Source organism: Vulpes lagopus, chromosome 10 (genome assembly GCF_018345385.1).
Source record: "Vulpes lagopus strain Blue_001 chromosome 10, ASM1834538v1, whole genome shotgun sequence".
Lineage (NCBI taxonomy): Eukaryota > Metazoa > Chordata > Mammalia > Carnivora > Canidae > Vulpes > Vulpes lagopus.
Window position 1 is genome coordinate 107,049,714 of NC_054833.1, and position 20,843 is coordinate 107,070,556.

The 20,843-nt window shown below is 37.9% G+C and overlaps 1 protein-coding gene and 1 pseudogene across 1 annotated transcript in view; one reads left to right on the top strand and one right to left on the bottom strand.

Annotated features, from left to right (window-relative positions):
* Positions 1 to 279: 279 nt before the first annotated feature.
* LOC121499947 (cytochrome b5 type B) overlaps positions 280 to 20,843 on the bottom strand; it is a 37,646-nt gene continuing 17,082 nt past the window's right edge. Inside the window, exons 2-5 of the mRNA XM_041771236.1 lie at positions 19,346 to 19,474; positions 18,812 to 18,841; positions 8,131 to 8,159; positions 280 to 4,019 (exon numbers count right to left, since the gene is read on the bottom strand). Of these exons, the coding sequence (XP_041627170.1) occupies positions 3,929 to 4,019; positions 8,131 to 8,159; positions 18,812 to 18,841; positions 19,346 to 19,474 (279 nt within the window). The 3' untranslated portion in view covers positions 280 to 3,928. The remainder of the gene's footprint in view (positions 4,020 to 8,130; positions 8,160 to 18,811; positions 18,842 to 19,345; positions 19,475 to 20,843) is intronic.
* Positions 8,168 to 9,980, top strand: LOC121499948 (annotated as a pseudogene).

Sequence of the window (20,843 nt, forward strand, 5' to 3'; positions counted from 1 at the left end):
ATTGGTCTACTTGGTTGCCACTTCATGTCCATTAATACAACCAAAGTCTTGATTTTTGCCTCCTGTGATTCTCAACTGAGCAACTAACTTCAAAGAAAGAGCAGCAGAAGGAGTACTAAAGAACCACAAAACTCTCCATAAACTTACACCAAATACAACATTAGCACAGATACAGGTAACTTTCATGCTTCTCAATTTCTTTTCTTCCAGAACACCCTAGGATTACAGAGCCAACACTTCTGCTTTAAAAAAAAAATTAATAACTGTAGTCAGGGCAAGAAAAGGAAAACAGTATCTTTATTGTGTGTAGTTCTAACAAACATTCACTGTGTGCACATTCCAGCAGAAAGAGACAAAGATCTTTGTTCCAAATATGCTGAAATAAAATAGGTAAACAAACTCCATTATTGAATACACAAAAAAGGAATGTTAATATTACTCGTTCACAGTTGAGGGTGAAGTAAAAAAGAAAGGAGGTTAAATAGTCATAATATTTTGTCCAACGAGCACAGGTAGACTATAGGTACAGAAGAGCAGCTCCTAAACCTTATGAGTAAGATGCTAGATATTGGGTAGGTAACTTGACAAATACCTCTCTGCTTTCTGGAACCTCCCTCTGAAATCACCCCCACAAATTCCAAACCAGGCCCTTTCAGAGAACAACAGCCAAATGTGAACTAAACTCCCCATTACTCTTGTGATATCTGGCAACAGAATGAGATGGTTTAAAAAAAAAAAAAAAAAGTCAATCTCTTGTTGAGACAAGACACGTCTGAATCTATTTCTCCCAGGGAAGGAAGTAATGAAGGTTAATATTTCTGCATTTCAATCTCCTAAATGGAATTTAATCAGATAGGTATCACTTGAGACCTGAAGCATGAGATACCATAAGTAATGATATACCTGGCCTATAAGTATAAAGCCTTTCTCATTGCTTCACATCGGAACTAAAGGAGTATAAACTCAACAATGCTCTTGTCTAACAACACATGCGTTTATGGCAACTGCTAAAAGAACTTTACAGGCTCCAAGGTTCCAATGGATTTTTGTTTCTGTTTAAGAGGTTACATAAGAATTAAACACAGTATCAACTTTGTCCCTACCACTTTCTTGTCTTTACAAATGTGGAGGTATTTAGAAACCAAAACCAGTGACCAAGGGGCAGCGCTAGGAAATTTTGGAGACCTGGTACTAATATCCCCATTTGGGCGGCACACGTTTTCCCTCCTCTCCTTTGTGATCTCCAGCCATCATGTGTACAGTGTGGTGTACGGCAGTAGCTAGTTCTCCTTGGGAACAAACAACCCACCACCCCAGAGACCAACTCTCAGGGGCCAATGGGGACTGGCTCCACTTGCTCTCCAAAGGGGTTTTCATGACCTACCAAAGTTGAGACTGTTACGAGAATTTGAGTCTACCTCTTAAAATAAGTCCTTTTTGATAGACTTGGCTAACATACTCTATTACTTTACTGTTTACAAAAATCTCTGCAAATTCACACACCAGCTCTACCTTTTGCCTGGCTGTTCGTGCAGGCAGCAGAATAGCAGTAAATGGACCCCAAAGTGGTTTTTATAATACAAAGTGACATCAGTAGTAGATCAAAAGAAGCCCTGGGTATTGGACGGATTTCATGGATGGTAGAGACAAAGTCTGAAAATCTTTTCCTCTGGCTCTAAGTAAAAACAAGTCCAGATATAAACAGGAAAAGACAAGCAATTTTAAATAGAAAAACATACCTTTTGTGTTGGTGTTTACCTTAAAAATATTTTTTTAAAAAAACCACCAATTTTACTTAAGACTATCACTCTTTAACATTTCTTATAAGCCAGATGTTTTTCATTTAATTTTGGAGACTGCCAACATACTTTTAATTGATCCAAGTTATCTGCTGGCTTAGTTTCAGCCTGAATGTTCCCCTTCCAGGTCCTCAATACTCCTTTGTTCTTCATTTCATTTCTACCCCAATGTGGCCCATGTAATCATGCAGCTTAATTATTATAGCAATTATATCCCAATTCTTATTCAAAGCAACCCTTCCTTATGTCTTCAAGTGGGAGGAGCATCATAGTCACACCACTTTTCTTACATAATAACCAAAGTTTTTTTTCAATAAATTGTCTAAAAGTGGCATCTGATACAAAATATTTTCTAAAGATAAAAGTTTGACTATTCCCATATCCCTGATATATAAAAGTCTGCCAAAAAATCCCCTACAATTTCTCCATAATATCATGTCCGAGTGTTCAAATATAAGGTTAATATTATTTTGATGAATTCTGAATTCACTCTACTGCAGGACCTGTGCTGAACCTTTTTAAAAATAGTTTCCATGGGCGGACGCTGCTTTGCAGGGCACTTTCCTGTCTTGTCAACGCCATGGCAAGCTGGCGGGGGGAGGGCTGCTGCAGAGAGGAGATACTGAGCAGTGCCCATGGACCTTCTAGAACCAAACTGCTCCTTGCTGCATAGAACAATGGCTCAGAAGCAAACTGGGATTCCTTAAAAGATGGGGAGAAAAATCACCACAGTTGTGTTGGCATAAAACAGCCCATATGCTGTCTCCTCAGGTGCTTCCACAGAGAAAAAGAGGTGAAGTCAAGCCAGAGAAATTCCTGAACTAAGAAGAAACACTAACATAATTCTAAATAATGACCTACTCTTCAATTAAACATTCATCTAAGGAACAAAACTACTAGTTGGTTTTGGGTTCCCACCCCCACCAATGGAAAAACAGCAAAACCACAAATTAGAACCATGGAGGTAAAATAGGGATGAAATAGAAAACATTCTGTTGTCATGCTCTCCCCCTTTCGAATGCCACTTGACTGTGGAAGTTATTTTACTGGGGCTAACAGAAGATCAAATACTGTGTCTTTGATCAAGCTGGGCTCTCTTGCTTTTATAAGCAAGAAAAAATTCACTAAGCAATAAATAAAAAAAGCAGGAAAACTCCTGGTAAAGTTCTACAGATAGAATTATAAATTTGTCCCTCACCAATGAAAGACAATTGGAGGGAATAGAAAGAAGATGGCTAGAAAGCAATGCCACACCAAAGCAGAGCATGACATCTTCAGGAAAGAGAGAAAAAAAAAAGAAAAAGAATGAAGTCTTTGGTGCTCTTCCTAAACTCCCGTCCTCAAATAGTGTCTTCAATATTTTGCAAAAGAAAGAGGACTAGGAGTTCACCCTATCACCCCAATTCATCTCTCTCCCCCTCCTTCTCTCTCTCTCTACTCCCAAGAAATACAAGGGAAGCATGGTTCTGTCCAGCACCACTTGGCGGACTTGGGCGATGACAAGGGCTATCTGCTCCATGAACTTATTAGCAGGGAGGACAGAAGTTCATGGCCCTTCCTAGTTCTAACAAACATAAACAAGGAACAAGATCATTTGGCAGTTGTGTTTTAAGTCATAGGTGTGCAATTTTACTTCATTAATTAAGACCCTTATGATAAATAATAGAATTAAGTCAGAACTAAATATATATATACATATATATATTTACTTCAAAGAAAAATGATAAAAGGAAAGCTTCAAAACCAGAGTGTGTTGCCCTGTTAAGAATGTCGAATGTGCATTCAAAGAATTGAAAAGCAGGCATTTTTACCAAAGGGCAATGTCACTAGGACATCTGGGATTGTAATTATAAAACAAAGTTGGGAAACGCAAAGGGGCTGGTGGAAGCCAGCAGAGAGAGGGGCCACTGGCAGGGACACAGAACAATGAGCAGGTGCTTTGGGAATAAGGCTCTGGGAAGTGAAGGGCTCTGGCCCCAGGTCTGGGGTGGATGTCCGGCCAACCATTTGGGCTCCAAACGGGAAGCACATACTCCGCAGGATTCAAGAAGAGGGCATCGCTCGGCCTCCAAACAAGTCTCTAGCTCACACTCCCAATGGATATGCTTTCCAACTTCCACACAGTCTCCTCAGGATGATTTGCTTTCCGACGTGTAGTAACGGTACAGGAAACCTAAGACAATGGCGCCTATGATGGGCAAAATCCAATACGACCAGCAACTAGAAGTGGGGGGAAAGCAAAGAAGCCATGAACACCTGATACCAAACATTTGCTACCTTTCAACATGTACATTTTAATATTTCTTATAAGCAAAGAATTTTGATTTACTCTGGGAAGTTTAACTGCTTTTATCACCCAAGTAGCAGGAAAAAAATAAAAATTTGGATTGGCACGATACTAATTTTTAAAAGAATAAAAAACAATATATAGTATGACACTAAAAATATACACATATGTACACACCTCTTTATATGTTTTTACAAAGACAAGTAGTGGTTATTTTTGGGTTACAAGATTGTGGATGGCTTCAATTTTTCCTCTTTGTGCTTTGTTTTTATATATTCTACAACTGACATTCTTAAGCAAGAAAAAAGCCACCGTTTTATAGATATAATTATAAATTTAGAAACAATATCATCAAATACAACTATTGGCAATGTTACATCTGTCTCAGGTAGATTTTCTAAATTTAATCCTCACAACAACCCTATGAAATAGTTGCTACTATTACTCTCATATACGTAGAGAATACAAGCATCACACACAAAATCACAAAGCAAAGGGAGTCAACCAGTCTGATCCCAGATCCATCCTCTTAATCTCTAGTTAAGTCTGGACACTAACAAGGATATATATCGACACCGAACACATTGAAAAGTAAAATAAATGGCAGGTGGCTTAAGAAAAATTGGGGTGCCTGAGTAACTCTGTCGGTTAAGCAACTGACTTAGTTTTGGCCCAGGTCATGATCTAGGGGTCGTGGGATCGAGCCCTAATTGAGCCTGCTTGAGATTATCTCTCTCCCTCTTCCTCCTGCTCGAAAACAAATAAATAAATCTTAAAAAAAAAAAAAAGTTAAATAAAGTTAAATAAATGGCAGTTGGCTTGAGAAGTCCTTCCTGTAAGAGACTTTCCTTGGAAATTTTGGAATAAGTTGTCACTCTTCTTAAAACAATTCTTCCCTGGGGCGCCTGGGTGATTTAGTTGGTAAAGTGTTTGCCTTTGGCTCTGGTCATGATCCCGGGGTCCTGGGATCGAGCCCCGCACTGGGCTCCCTGCTCAGTGGGAAGCCTGCATCTCCCTCTCACTCTGTGTGCACACACACTCTCTCTCTCTCTCTCTCTTTCTCTTAAATAAATAAATAAAATCTTTAAAAAACCAACAATAATTCTTCCCTAATAAAGCTCCTTAGCACTGGTGGTCTTAAAGTGTAATTTCTCCATGATCCAAATGACCTGCATGCCCTTCTACTAAGACATGTCCAGCCTTAGTATTAAAAGGTTGTGAAGCCAATAAAACCAGCTAAGGTTCAATAACAAAAGTGATTCTCCTTGCCTAAACATGCCCAGCACTTTGTACATACATACTTTGTATGGCTGAAAGCTGTTCCAGAGAAGTTTAGAATGTCAGCCAAGTAGCTTTGTGTAAAGAAAAAGAAAGCAAGCAAATTGGCATGTACAACAGCAATACTGCACATGGGAACTGTGAAGTAACGTCCCCATAAAGGTAATCAATTCAGATTATCTTGGAGAACAACCACAAGAGACAAAAGAGCTTGAAGGTAAGGTCCTTAAGAAAACTCCAAAAAGAAATTCTTCAGTACAAAAGACTGAGAATGGTCGACCACCAGCCCTCATACAATCCTCTGTAATACTTGTCACTGAGACAGAAGCAGAGGAAATGGATTTACGCTGCACCAAAAGAATTTTAGATTCAAGAGAAACTTCCTGGCCACGAGACAGAACGTCTCTTGGAGATCTGCTCACGTTACTGCATGCAGTTGTGACTCATTTGTCTTTATTGCTTTGTAGTATTCCGCTTTATGAATATACCAGAATTTTATGATATAACAGAATGGATTCATTTTAAATTTTTTATTAGTTTATTAATTTATTAATTTATTGATTGGATTCACTCATTTTATTAAGGAATGGTTATTTGGGTTGTTTACAAGATTTCACTATCTTAAATAACGCTGTTATGAACATTCTAGTGTTTCCTGGTATACCTGAGCACTCATTTCTCTCAAGTATATCCCTAGAAATGGAATTTCTGGATAAAAAATTATTCATATTGTCAAATTTACTAGATAACATCAAATTCTTTTCCAAAGTGATTGTACCCACTTATGGTACCCTAAGAGGGCCTAAGAACCTTAGTGGTTCAATTCCTCAAAAACTCCTCTTATTTGTAGAATTTTTAATTTTTGCTAATCTTGTAGCTGTGAAATATAGTTTATGATTTTGTTTTATTATTTTTAAAGATTTTATTTATTTGAGAGAGAGAGTGAGTGTGTGTGAACTCAAGCAGGAACAGAAGGAGAAGGAAAGAACCTCAAGCAGAGTCTGTACTGAGCGTGGAGCTGATATGGGGCTCAATCTCACGACTCTGAGGCCATAACCTGAGCAGAAACCAAGAGGTGGACACTTAATCAACTGAGCCACCTGGAGACCCTACCTTATGATTTTAATTTTCACCTCTCTGATAACAAATGAAATCAAACCTTTGTTTCATGTGCCTATATTTGGGTTTCCTCTTCTGCGAAGTGCTTAAGTCTTTTTCCCATATTCTATGAAATTATTTTTAACTGATTTGTAGGAATTCTTATGTATTCTGCATAATAATTCTTTTTTTTGAAGATGCATTTATTTATTTCAGAGAGAGAGAGCGAGCACAAGTACATGAGTAGGGGGATGGGCAGAGGGAGAGAATCTCAAGCAGACTCCCTGTTGAATGTGGAGCCTGATGCAAGGTTCGATCTCATGACACATGAGACCATGGCCTAAGCTAAAACCAAGTCAGATGCTTAACTGACTGAGACACCCAGGTGCCCCTGCATAATTCTGAATGAGTGTTATATGTAGCCTAAGCCCATTGCAAGTTTATGGCTTATGTTTTCAAATTCTTTATGGAGTATTTGGCTGAGCATAAGACCTTAATATTAAGGAAAGTCAACTTATTAATAGTTTTCTCTAAGTTTAAATATTTTAAATTCTCTGTCCTACACCTCAAATAAAAAAGAGGGAATACTTTTGTGGGGGGAAAAAACATCACGTTTTCTCTCTCTCTCTGAAACACTTTAAGTAGGATCTCAGAAAGATAGAAGAGTTCTATAAAATCTCTATAAAGATTTTTTACAAGCCACGGATTCCAGAGTTATCTCAAGTACCTTTAAGGGATGGCAAATGTATACCTTTCAGAGTTCATACTACTGTATTACAAAAACCATGGCAAGGGCTATTTATAAGTAAACCTTTGAAAAAAAAAATCCCTAAATACACATGCAATGCATATTTTCTCCTTTCTATAAAATGCAATAATAGCACCCCCCCCCCCTTAGATGGTTGTGAGGATTAAATGAGATTAAGTTTTAAGTGAAAGATGCAGAGCTGGGCTGAGCTACAGAGCTTGACTTCACAGTAGTTACTTGTCCATGCATCGGCCATTCACCCAACATGACTCCAATTTATGTTACAACATGACTTAAAAATTATGTAAGGCATGAACTTTTGAGATTACTCAAAATGACTGCAACTGCCAAAACTTAATTTTGCTAATAGTAAGGAACTACTGAATTTGCAGTAAATTTGGCCCCTCTAAAATTAATTGTTAAACTGTACTTTTTAAAAATTGAGATATAGCTAACATATACTTGAAACACAGTAACACAATATTGCATTCATTTTAGGTGTACAACACAGTAATTTAATAAGTTTATACTTATGCTTTGCTCACCACAAGTGTAGTTACCATATGTCACCATACAACACTCAAAATACCCTTGACTATATTCCCCAAGCTGTACTTCTTATTCTCAAGTCAAACTGTACTTTTTAAAAATATATTTTATTTATGTATTCATGAGAGACAGAGAGAGGCAGAGACATAGGCAGAGAGAGAAGCAGGCTCCTTGTGATAAGCTCAACGTGGGACTCGATCCCAGGACCCCAGGATCACACGCCCTAAGATGAAGGCAGATGCTCGACCACTGAGCCACCCAGGCGCCCCTCAAACTGTACTCTTAAGTTATGTTATACATGTATATTTACAGAAGAGTCTCTAGCCAGACATTATGTTGAGCATAAGGAAGTCCATTAAGGGTATACTAACCTTTTGCACGTGGCATCTTTCGAAGGGTCCTAAAGAAGACACATATTCAAAAGTTACCAACAAAAACAAAGAAGATTAATAGAATACATAAATCTTCTTAAATGTCTATATAAACTCTGCAACTAATAACACAACTTCATTGTTCATGCAATTTGACATTTATGAATCTAATGTACTGGGAGGACCAAGGACTCTATTTCTGATAACATACTGGTAACTCCCAACTGAAGAACAGGTAAGGAAAGCATAGAAAAATGGCCTAAACTTTCTTATATGAAAAAAAATGTTGTTGACAGAGACTATATTGAAATGAACTAACTGGAGTCACAATAGTATGCCTGGTTCAGCTGGGCTTGCCACTGGCAGTAGCAGACTGTATTTTCTGAAAAAATATACTTAAAAAAAATAAAAACTTGTGACAAACAGATCAACTGTGAAATGCTCTAGAGCATACAGATAATTGTTTTGTGGCTTATAAAAATGAACTGGTTTACTCTCTGAAATCATAATTATGATTAGAAACCCTAGGGCTTATTTAACAATGAAATGGGAAGAATGAAATTAAGGGGGAAAAATACCAAAATAACCTTAAAAACAAAATTTTGGCAATAAAAAGTAATGAACTACTGATCCATGCTTCAACATGGATGAACCTTGAAGACATTTATGCTAAGTGAAAGGAGTTAGGTATAAAACACATCATGTTATACAAATACGATAGAAATCCATTTGTAAGAAAGGTTTGGCACAGGCAAATCTAGAGGATCTGTGGTTTCCTAGGGCTGTCAGGGCAGCAGGAGAAGAATATGCGGAGGGAAAGGGCATGGCTGCTAATGGTATGGGGTTTCTTTCTGGAGTGATGAAAATGTTCCAAAATTGTGATTATGGTGGCACATTTCTATGAATATACTAAACTCCCCTGACTGGCATATCTTAAATAGGTAAATTGGATGGTTTGTGAATTTTATCTTATAAAGCTGTTATTAAAATTTTCAAATCCAGCTCTCTGGGCTCGGACCTGGCTGGGGGCGACATGGCCAAATGCACCAAGAAGGTAGGAATTGTGGGTAAATACGGGACCCGATATGGGGCCTCCCTCAGAAGGATGGTGAAGAAGATTGAGATTAGCCAGCACGCCAAGTACACCTGCTCCTTCTGTGGCAAGACCAAGATGAAAAGGTGAGCACTGGGCATCCGGCACTGTGGCTCCTGCATGAAGACCATGGCCGGTGGTGCCTGGACCTACAACACCACTTCTGCTGTCACAATAAAGTCTGCCATCAGAAGACTGAAGGAGTTGAAAGACCAGTAGAGGCTCTGCCATTTGAAACATTCCTAGCCTATAATAAATGGGTTAATTTATATAATAAAATTACTTGGGCTTGTTGTTAAAAAATTTTTTTTTTCAAATCCAATTTAAGTAAATATTAAATGAAGTTCTTGAGTCCGTTAATTAAGCTAGATACACAAAAGGCCTGCTAACTTACTGCCAGAGGACAAACCCATTAGCATAGGTTACTGCTGCCCAAAATTATCCTCTTTGTCATTATGGAGAAGTATGTGAAGGTATGAACACGAATAACAACTCTGTTAAACCACAATTTTCAGTAATCTCCAAGAATTTCCAAAAACCCTACATACTGGTCTAGACAGAGGTTGTGAAATGAGTTTTAATTTCATATATCCGAAACACTGCCATGCAAATGAATACATGCCCTAAACTCGAAAGACATTAGCCCACAGGCAAATAAAACTTTTAATAAAAAGTTTCAGATAAACGGGGATCCCTGGGTGGCGCAGTGGTTTAGCGCCTGCCTTTGGCCCAGGGCGCGATCCTGAAGACCCGGGATCGAATCCCACCTCGGGCTCCCGGTGCATGGAGCCTGCTTCTCCCTCTGCCTGTGTCTCTGCCTCTCTCTCTCTCTGTGTGTGTGGCTATCATAAATAAAAAAAATTAAAAAAAAAAAAAAAGTTTCAGATAAACCACATTAAAATACTACTATACTTCTTCGCGACCTTGATGATTACTGCTACCCAGGACATTTCTACTAGAATATCATGAGTCGGGTTAATTAAAATGTGTCACAAGTCAATCTTTGAGAAATACAGCAAATGTTTTATAAATTTGAAAGGTGATGGTTGTCGTAGTTATGGTAGTATGGGTATCAGATTAATTTCTAACATTGTCTTTTAAAAGATCCCACTATAGTAGCCATGAAATAACTGAATTCCATCAAGAAAATATCCATGGTCTTTTATGCCTTATCCACATATATACCAATGATTTTAGAACAAAAAAATGTACAGTCAGTATTTTAAAAACAGAGATAATCTGAAAGGCTTACATGAAAGCATTATGGACTAATATATGTATTATGTTTAACCTGTAATCATAGTAAAAGCCAAAGTTCATATAACTAGATTCTCTAGATTTCAAAACTCTAGCCTCTTTTACAACTTAAAACCTGGTATGTGTGCTAACTGGAGTGAACCTCAGGAAACAACTAAAGTGAACAATGCAGGAAGCAACTGAGAAAAGAAAGAGAGAAAGACCAGAGAGATCAAAATATGCTCCAACTGTAAAAGTTTCTAATAAGCAATAAAAAAATTTAAATATAGTTTTTTTTTTTAAACTAAGTAACCTCAATTCCTGTTTTAAGATCATTTCAGCCCTAGAGGCAAAAAGGCCAACTTCCCTACCGCTGAAGGAAAGAGAAGAGAAAAAAGTGGACCCTCTCTTTAGGACACTGACAGCCAAGTAAATGCCAAACTACAGCAACTCCATTTTTAATCAACCATAATGAAAGAGTTGTTTAAGGCACTGCTCTTAGAAGCCAAGTACCTCAGCCAAGTTTGGAAATAAGCCAAGTAAGTTATTTTTAATTTAACAAAACTAAAAAGAAGGTTTTGTTAACACAAAACCTTCATTCACCCCCACTCTGCTGTTCTCTCTATGCTCAGCTCCCCAATTCTCATTTCCACTCCAAAGCTCTGTGCTCAATCTAATGGATGCTTAAGTGAAATTCCTACAGTTTATGATTGACTTTAACCTACCCTTTTGTGTGTTCAGGCATATCTGGCTGGTTATATCCTTGCCCACATTTTAATTTACATGCAAGATTTTTGGTCAGGAGAACAGGAACTGCTCAATCTTTGGCATGGAAAGCTGTAATTGCAATACTATATGATTTTAGTTATAAGAGAGCAGATCAAATCCAGAGTTCTTCTACCAAAAGCCTTACCAAGTAATTAATATGCATGTTTCTGGAATACACTTCCAAACAACTAATTGTTTTAAGTCTAATTGCGATTTTAGCTCAAAATTAACAAAAATGAACTGTTTGAATAAATTGGTTTTTTAGGTTCAAAGTTCATTAAGACTTAATTTCTTCATCAAATAAATAAATAAATACATATATACATTCATACATACACGAAACATGGACTCTGTAGGATAAAAGGAAATATTTCATAATATGAGTTGCCTTTTTATTAAGCTGCTCATTAAGTGAAACTGTCTATTGTCTTCAAGTTCAACGCTAAATCAATTCCCTCATTTATACAAATGAAAGGCTCAGATAAACTCTCGTTCTAAAGCCATATTTAATTAACTCAACACAATTTTCTGACCCAAGGGCATTTTAGCAAAATCTGTAATAGCAGCCTTCTAAAGGATAAAGAGAAGGAAACGCTATTTTCCATGTTTGGAAAGACTGGAGGAACGCTTACCCATATGTAGAGTTTTCTATCTTGCACCTGGTATACAGAGATATGCTCTTCTAGACACTATTCCAAGAGGCACTGTACTGTGTGGACTCTCTTTGATATGGTTAAGAGAATGACAAAGAAATATAGTAATTGGCAAATGTATAGGAAGGGATTTGGGGGTCAGTGGGCATGGTTTCACTATGAAAACCGTTTTTTAAAAAACATGAGAAACACAAGCTAAGGAATAGTGTACTCTGTCATCAGGTCATTCACATAGGAAACAATGCACCAGAATTATTATTATAATGCATTAAATTATACAGATAGGGCATTTTTAAAGTTAATCTTCAGCCTAAACAGGTTTAAACAGAAGGGAAATCTATTGTAAGGTGTAGAAGGAGATTTGGCAGGGGGGGGGGGGAGGGGCTTATGTTTTAATTCCTAAATTAGATGCTTGCTATTCCAAGAGGATTCCAAGTATTTAGAGTTGGAAAAAGTGGATTTTTAGCCACATGACAACTTTGGTGAAGCTAATGAGTATTTGGGTGGTCCAACAGTTTTTGCAGCTTTTTATTTAGAACACTTTGGTTTCTATGTGGCCAGTAACTTATGAAAAACAACTCTGGAACTTTTGGTTTCAAACTCTACTAGAAAGGATTTTTCTCCCGTAACACAATGGACTTTATGGCATGAACTGTCACAATATGAATTTCAGCATTAATTTCTTAAAATCTAAAAAGTTTGACTTGAAAATTGAAATACATGATTGAAATATTTGAAATACATGATTGAAATACATGATTTTAACATTTTATAGTCCCAACTATGACATGGCCATGTATGGATCTTGAGGACAGCCTTTTCAAGAAGCTCCTAAGTATTAACACTTATGTTTTGTAAAGTACATATCATCCCTAGAGGCAGCCCAGTCAAGTGAAAAATATTTCCCTGCATATAAAGGCAAAATTCAAAGATGAAAAACACCCTTTAAGACAAATTTCTGTACAACTCTCTTGAGAACCCACTGTGATATCATATTTAAGACATCACTGAAGAAAAAAATTCAACATTCAGAGTAATTTCCATTGGGACCAAGGAGTGAAAAACTTGTTCTAACACTAGAGGGCTGATTTGAAAAAGATGTTACCTTATCCCCTTCTAACACCTTTTGCAAAACTACGCACTATTTCTAAATAAAGCATTATGAGAGAACATTAATCCTTGAAATGCCTCAGCAATGGGCATTTTGTTTTTCAAGAGGGATTTTGCCATTACATTCTATGCTTTATTTCAAAATATTAATGTTTCAAAAATGAAATGTTAAACAAAATCAGGAACAATGAATCAACCATGCAAAATTATTTGGTTAAAGAGCAATTAGTACTCATCTAAAGGGCATCTACATAACCATTCCAAACTTAAATAAACTAGGTTTTATGTATGACAGGAATATTAAACAATACTTTGAAGGAAATTTTTGGTATGATGCAACTAAGTAATTATATTACATAATTATAAACAATGTATTCTTTTTAGTTTCTCTCCCATAAAACAGAAGGTAAGCTGAATGTTATATATGTGTACCGGAAAATTGTTATATAACAAAAGTCAGTAGCATCAGTAAGAAAAAAATGTATCTGCTTTTATTTTTTATTTTTTTTAATATTTTATTTATTCATGAGAGACACACACACACAGAGAGAGAGAGAGAGAGAGAGAGAGGCAGAGACACAGACAGAGGGAGAAACAGGCTCCATGCAGGAAGCCCATCACGAGACTCGATCCTGGGTCTCCAGAACCATGTCCTGGACTGAAGGTGGTGCTAAACGGCTGAGCCACCCGGGATGCCTATATTTGCTTTTAAATGCAACTTATAGATTGCTTCTAACATACATGGAATTTACTGGATTTCAAAAGTTAAAATTTTTATTATTTATTTATTTATTTTTAAAGATTTTATTTATTCATTCATGACAGACAGAGAGAGAGAGGCAGAGACACAGGCAGAGAGAGAAGCAGGCTCCATGCAGGGAGCCCAATGTGGGACTTAATCCCAGGACTTCAGGACCATGCCCTGAGCCGAAGGCAGGCGCTAAACTGCTGAGCCACCCAAGGATACCCAAAAGTTAAAATTTTTAAGTTAAAATATGAAGTTTAAATAACATGCTAAGCCTTTACGGAGATAATCTTATTTGGTTTTTATTTATTTATTTTTAAAGATTTTATGTATTTACTTGAGAGAGAGAGAGAGAGAGAGAGAGCAAGTAACAAAAAGAACGGGGTGGGGGGCAGCAGGCAGAGAGAGATAGAAGCAGACTCCCCACTGAGCAGAGAGCCAGATGCAGGGCTCCATCCCAGGACCCTGGGACCACGACTGGACCCCAAACTGAAGGTAGATGCTCAATTAAATAAGCCACCTAGGTGCTCCACAATCTTATTTGTTTTTTTTTTTTTTTTTTTTAAGATAGTCACACAGAAAGAAATAGAGAGGCAGAGACACAAGCAGAGGGAGAAGCAGGCTCCATGCACCAGGAGCCTGATGTGGGACTCGATCCAGGGTCTCCAGGATCGCGCCCCGGGCCAAAGGCAGGCACCAAACCGCTGCACCACGCAGGGATCCTGTTATTTGTTTTTTTTTTTTTTTTAAAGATGTATTTATTTATTTATTCAGAGAGAGCGAAGAGAGAGGCAGAGACACAGGCAGAGAGAGAAGCAGGCTCCATGCAGGAAGCCAGATGTGGGACTCGAACCTGGGTCTCCAGAATCACAACTCAGGCTGCAGGCGGCGCTAAACCACTGCGCCACCGGGGCCTGCCCTGATTTGTTTTTTAAAAACAAGTAAGAGGGGCAGCCCCGGTGGTGCAGCGGTTTGGCGCTGCCTGCAGCCCGGGGTGTGATCCTGGGGACCAGGGATAGAGTCCCACATTGGGCTCCCTGCATGGAGCCTACTTCTCCCTCTGCTTGTGTCTCTGCCTCTCTCTCTGTGTGTCTATGAATAAATAAAATCTTTAAAAAAATAAAAAATAAAATAAAATAAAAAACATATCAAATCCTGTTACGTACAGCAAATGACATCTCATCAAAATTCTTGTCTATGGAATACTGTTAAAGAACAATCACTGGGGATCCCTGGGTGGCACAGCGGTTTGGCGCCTGCCTTTGGCCCAGGGTGTGATCCTGGAGACCCGGGATCGAGTCCCACATCGGGCTCCCGGTGCATGGAGCCTGCTTCTCCCTCTGCCTGTGTCTCTACCTCTCTCTCTCTTCTCTCTCTCTCCGTGTGACTATCATTAAAAAAAAAAAAAAAAAAGAACAATCACTAATTGCACTGTATGGTAAGTAATTCAAATTTAAATAAAGATTTGAAAAAAATTAATCGGGTTTCTTGTAGAAAAAAAGAACAATCATTATGATGAAATTTTTAAGTAAAAATAAGGCACTGATTTTTTAAGGAAGGGATGGTTGATTGGCCTATCAATGGACTGATCAATGGATCGATATGTCCGTCCACCTATTTATATTTATGAATGCACAGAATCTCTTGAGAAGAATAAACAAGAAAATGGTAGCTGGTTACCTCTGGGGAGGAGGAACTGGGAGACTGAGAGTTGGAGATGGAAGGAAGTCATTTTATATGTATAATAAAAAATATATATATAGTTATATATACTTATACATTTAATATATAATTTATATTATATATCATCTTTATATCAGTATATATTATATTTATTATATAATCATATAAATAATATGCATGTTACTTATATAAAATTACACATATAAAAGTATACTTTTTTGCACTATTTCAATTTTTTTGCCATCATGTATTACCCATTCAAAAATTTAAATGGGGGGCATCTGGGTGGCTCAGTGGTTGAGCTCAGGTCATGATTCCAGGGTCCTGGAATGGAGTTCCATGTCAGGCTCCCTGTTCAGGGGGGAATCCACTTCTCCCTCTCCCTCCGCCCTCCCCCACAATTCACACTCGCTCTCTCTTGCTTTATCTCAAATAAATAAATAAATTATTTAAAAACATTTTAATGGGATAATGGTCAGGTTACTGAGTCTATTCATTGTAATGATATTTTAAGCAGCTGAATTGCTACCTAGATAATATCTGTTGAAGAAATGAATGAAACGGTACTGACTACTTTTATTAGGTTAGCATGCATATGTACCTCATCTCAACTGCCAGCAGCTCAGTTAACCTACAGGTGAACCCACCATCAAGGGAGAGACCTCGGGGACAGCAAATGGATCTAGGTTACTCACAGTACAGCAGACAGGCAGGCAAAATGGCACAGGAAATACCAAGTGTTTCTAAGGGGAGTTTCACAATGCAAAGCAGACCAAAAAAATGTTAAGTAGGAATGGAAGCCTGATGTTTCTCAGCATGGGGACTATTGCAGGGAGGAAGAGATTCACTGAGACAAAAAGGTTTTTAATTCTAGACCGTTAGCTAGGACTGAAGAGGTGAGAAAAACATCTGTTGCCAGATCTATAGTTTCTACGCTTGTACTTTTTAGTTTTGTAATATTTCAGGGCCTTGGACCTCAGGCATTATCAGTCGAACAAGAAAACAATGGGTGATTATCAATTATTTAGATGTTGTAGCAGAAGCAGTATGAAAGGTAGTTGCAAAAAAACTGGGGAAACGTTCCTGATTTAGACTCTCCAATAGCAGATATCTGGATGGCTTTTTTCTTTTTTTTTTTTTAATTTTGCGGGGAGGGGTGTCCTTGCAGGCAGGGAAGAGATGGGAAATTGTCGGGGGAGGAGAGAAGTGGAGAAATGAAAGAAGGGAGAAGGGAAGGGAAATGAAAACTGTCCCCTGAGGCAGAAGATACCTCTTAATTAGGCTTAAAAAAAAAAAAATACACACTTCTTTGTAGAGGTTTAGGAAACCTTAGCCAAAAGCAAGTATTAATGAAATGAATTTTTACATCCAATTTTTCCACATGCTTCATGGTGAGTGAAGAAAAATTAAGAAAAGAGACAGCTACATCATAGATACAGAAGTACTTATTTAAAATCTTTGTAAGAAATAAGTCTGAGGAACCAGGACTTTCTTCCTGGAACTGAAATCAGGTTGGAATCTAGCTTTATGAAAACCTATGTGGATGGCCTTGAAATTTTTCCCAAAGGTTTTCCTTGCCTGATATGCCTTAAGTACAGCAATGTGACTGGAAACACTCTATAATGTACTCTCCACTTAATAAAGACTGTCCTCGGGTACAACAGACAGGCGGACAACAGCTCTGAATATACTGCCTTTAGTTTATACCAGGCACACCAAACTATATTTGAAAACGTCTAAATTAATGCAGAATTCAGTGAGTTAAAAGAGTTTCTTTTTCTGAATTTCTTACCAAAAGTCCAAGACTCAACAGATTTCATTTAGCTGAGACATCTCTAACTCATTCTTTGCTCTACAGGGTAGACAGTGCTTTCTACAGAAGAGAATTAAAGTTTTCCAAGTTTTCCAATGAAAAGATGGGCACATCATTTAGCAAAAAGTCTGGCGCATGGCTACCTGGGTTGCGTCAAAAGCATATTCCCAAATCCCACCTCCAGAGATTATGAATCAGTAGTAGTGGAAGCCTAGGGAACAGACATTTCGGAAACAGCCCAGGGATTCCAACACAGGTGGCTCAAGGGACAGAATTTGAAAAACTCCGCTCTCCATTCCTAAGAATGGTCCTCACCATATATTCAACTACCAAGGAAGAAAAATAGCAACAAGAAGCAATTGTAGACTTTTAGACAATTATAATTCCAAAATTTTTTCCTATTATTTTAATAAAGGTGCTTTCATGATTGTTGTAGGTTATGACTCCTAGATACTAGGTATATCACTTGTACAAATGGGAATATCCCTTGAATTCAATGTTTACTTTAACTGAGACCAATGTTTTCCACATGTTTGATATACTCAGCAAGGCCACATGCAGCTCAAACTTTACCTTTGTTACACGTGCCAGAGAGGGAAGACAGACCCACAGTGGTCATGAAGCATTTAAAGGAATCATTTCATCCCCCGCTTCAGGAACAATTCAACAAATCAGAGTAGCAGAGTGGAGCAAGATGGAAGAGATTATTTCCACAAACACTCTGGATTGCAGAGCAACAGACGGCAGACACGGTCAAGCAATCTCGAGTCGAAAGAACTCTATGTCTGGGCAGACTTTAACTGTCGTATCAAACATGTTTGTGATTCCAGCTCAGTGAGGAAAGAGAAGCAAGATGCTCAAAGGAGGAAAAGCTGCTACCATGAAGCTCTAGTAGCAACTAAACTGCTGTCCCTTGAAGTGAAAGGGTAACCTGACAGCTCTCTGAAGGCGGAAGTCAAGAAAAGCAGGAAGTAATAACGGAAAGGAACAGCCCCACTTGTGGGAAGCTAAAAGGCTTTCCTATTTTGTTCCTGGTATGTTATGCGGTACGCGTTAAGGTTTTCAAATATTTAATCTTTTGCTTTTGCTGTATCACTGAGTAAGTAAAATGGGTACAGGCCTATTTGAGTCCATACGATGAAAGGATTAAATCTGAGTAAAAGGGGCAGAAAGGCCATTCTAATCAATTACTTCAATCTAACTCCTGAGCTTTTTAAGTGAAAATCAACTTTCCAATTATTTTTCCAACACAGAATTATTATCACCTGCACTATTTAATATAAGAATAAGAAATACTTTTTCTACAACTGAACCCATAAACTAATTTCTTTCAAAACCATACAAGGCATGGCTTTCTTTTTTTTTCCAAGCAAATAGAAGCATAAACAAAATGCTTCCTACTGTTCAAGACTTAGCTATTTTCTTTTTTCCTAAGATGGCACTGAGTCCAAATTCCTGAAAAATAGGATTTTTGCTTGGAAGAAAAGTAAACACTTCTGTTGTTAAGATAATTTTTTAAAAATCCATTCTATTTGAGTAAATAGAAATATAAACACCAAGAGAAACAAGTGACTTCTTACCTTGCTACCACTTTCAGGTTTAAGGTCATCCTGTTAAAAAAGGAAAACAAATAATATTCTAAGTCATATCCAAACGAATTCTCACTTGGTGCACTATGTGCTTGTTTCTAACCTTAGACCGTGAGACTACATTCTGGGAATAGAGAATTCTCTGAGAGACGTCAAGGTCTGTAGAAGGATAGATGCTCCCCCACCCCCAACTCTGAGCCTATCAGGGTCCCCTGTCTATAGTTACCACCTGTAGCAAGGAACTTTCAAGAACAACCAAATCATCATTTTAGCCCAAGATGTAATTGTATTACAAAAATCAATTTTAAAAAATTCCCAAAACCATTTCCCTTCACATTTCTGATACTACCGGTGTTGCTTTCCACACAAGAAGCTGTATCTCAGCAGAGCAAATCAGGCAAAATGATTGGGAGGATATGTAGCCTGATGGCTGGGTTGAATGAATTTCCATTTTAATACTGCATTCCCCCTTGTTGTGTTCTGTGGCTGTGGCTGTTCAGCACGCCTCGTTCAGTTGGTTCTTACCGGATGCACATCACCAATATAGTACTGCTTTAGCATTTCTCTGGCATCAGAGGAGTGGCCTACATCTTCAAAGCTTTCACTCGCATCTGCACCAGCTTGTTCCAGCAGGACCTCTTCTCCTCCAGGATGCTACAAAGAAAAGGTATTTGCTGAACACAGGGTCCTCTGAAAAGCAAACTAACAGAAGTTATTTTCCCCTCTTCTGCTCCTTTTTTCTCTTTTCTTCCTTTAATGGGAGCCATGGGACAAACTGACATTGTATGCCACCTGACGGGATGCAATGGGAAGAACATAACATGTGATATTCATACCAAAAAAATGTATATTCTTCATGTAATTGTGAGGAAATCTAGGACAATAGCAAAGGGAGATTCAGCAAAAATGACTGGCCTATGCTCACCCAAAAAATCAAGGTCACAAAAGCTAAGGAAAGACTGAAGAACAATTCTAGGTTGAAGGAGGCTAGCAAGACAGGACAACTGGGAACAATGTGTGCTCCTGGCTTGACTCTCTTTGGCAACATTATCGAGATGGCTACAGAAACCCGGATGGAGACTCTGGTCAAAGAATAGATGGAATTGTTTATTCTATTCTTGCAACTTCTAAGTTGGAAATGGTTTCAAAATAAAAAGTTAAGTAAGTGGTACCAAAATAACCGCCTCTATACCTAGGAAGTAGATTACATCTATAACTGACAAACTATATGACCCTGGGCAAGTTACTAAGAAACTAAGAGGTAACTTTTCTTCCTTGTTTATAAAATGGAGGTAACAGGAAGTTCCTATCTTAACTACTATTGTATCAAATGAGATAAGGATATGAAATATTTTGTACTCAGGAAGAGAGGAGAAAGGTGTAACTTCTATAATATGCTACCACCTGTGACTTAAAAGCAGATACATATATGTGTAATACACACGCATAAAATCTCTCTGAAAACAATGAAAAGGACCTGAGGGCTGGGAGACATAAGGTAGAAGGAACATTTTTCACTGCAGACCCTCTTGAAATAGTGTTACCAAGTAAAGTACTACCTATTGAGAAAAGATTTTAAAATTACCTTTATCACAGTCTCTGACTTAAACATTCAATGAATATTTACTTAAAATGAGCAAACTAAGAATTTACATTTTATGACATATCCAAATCTGTATTTTTAAAATATCAAGTAATCCTTTTAAGGAGTTACTTTTTATAACAACCTTTTAAGCAGGAATAATATTATCATCCTTATTTTAAATAGATGTTGTTTATTGGGGGGAGCAAGCAGGGAGAGGGACAGAGGGGGAAGGAGAAAGGGAGACAGCTTCTGAAGCAAACTCCTTGCTAACAACGCAGAGCTCGATCTCACAACCATGAAGTCATGACCTGAGCCAAAACCAACAGCCAGAAGCTTAACCAACTGAGCGAGCCACCCAGGTGCCCCCATCCTTATTTTAAAGGTGAATTCAACTGAAACTTGCCTATGAGGCTCCCTGAGGACAAGGATAACTTCTAT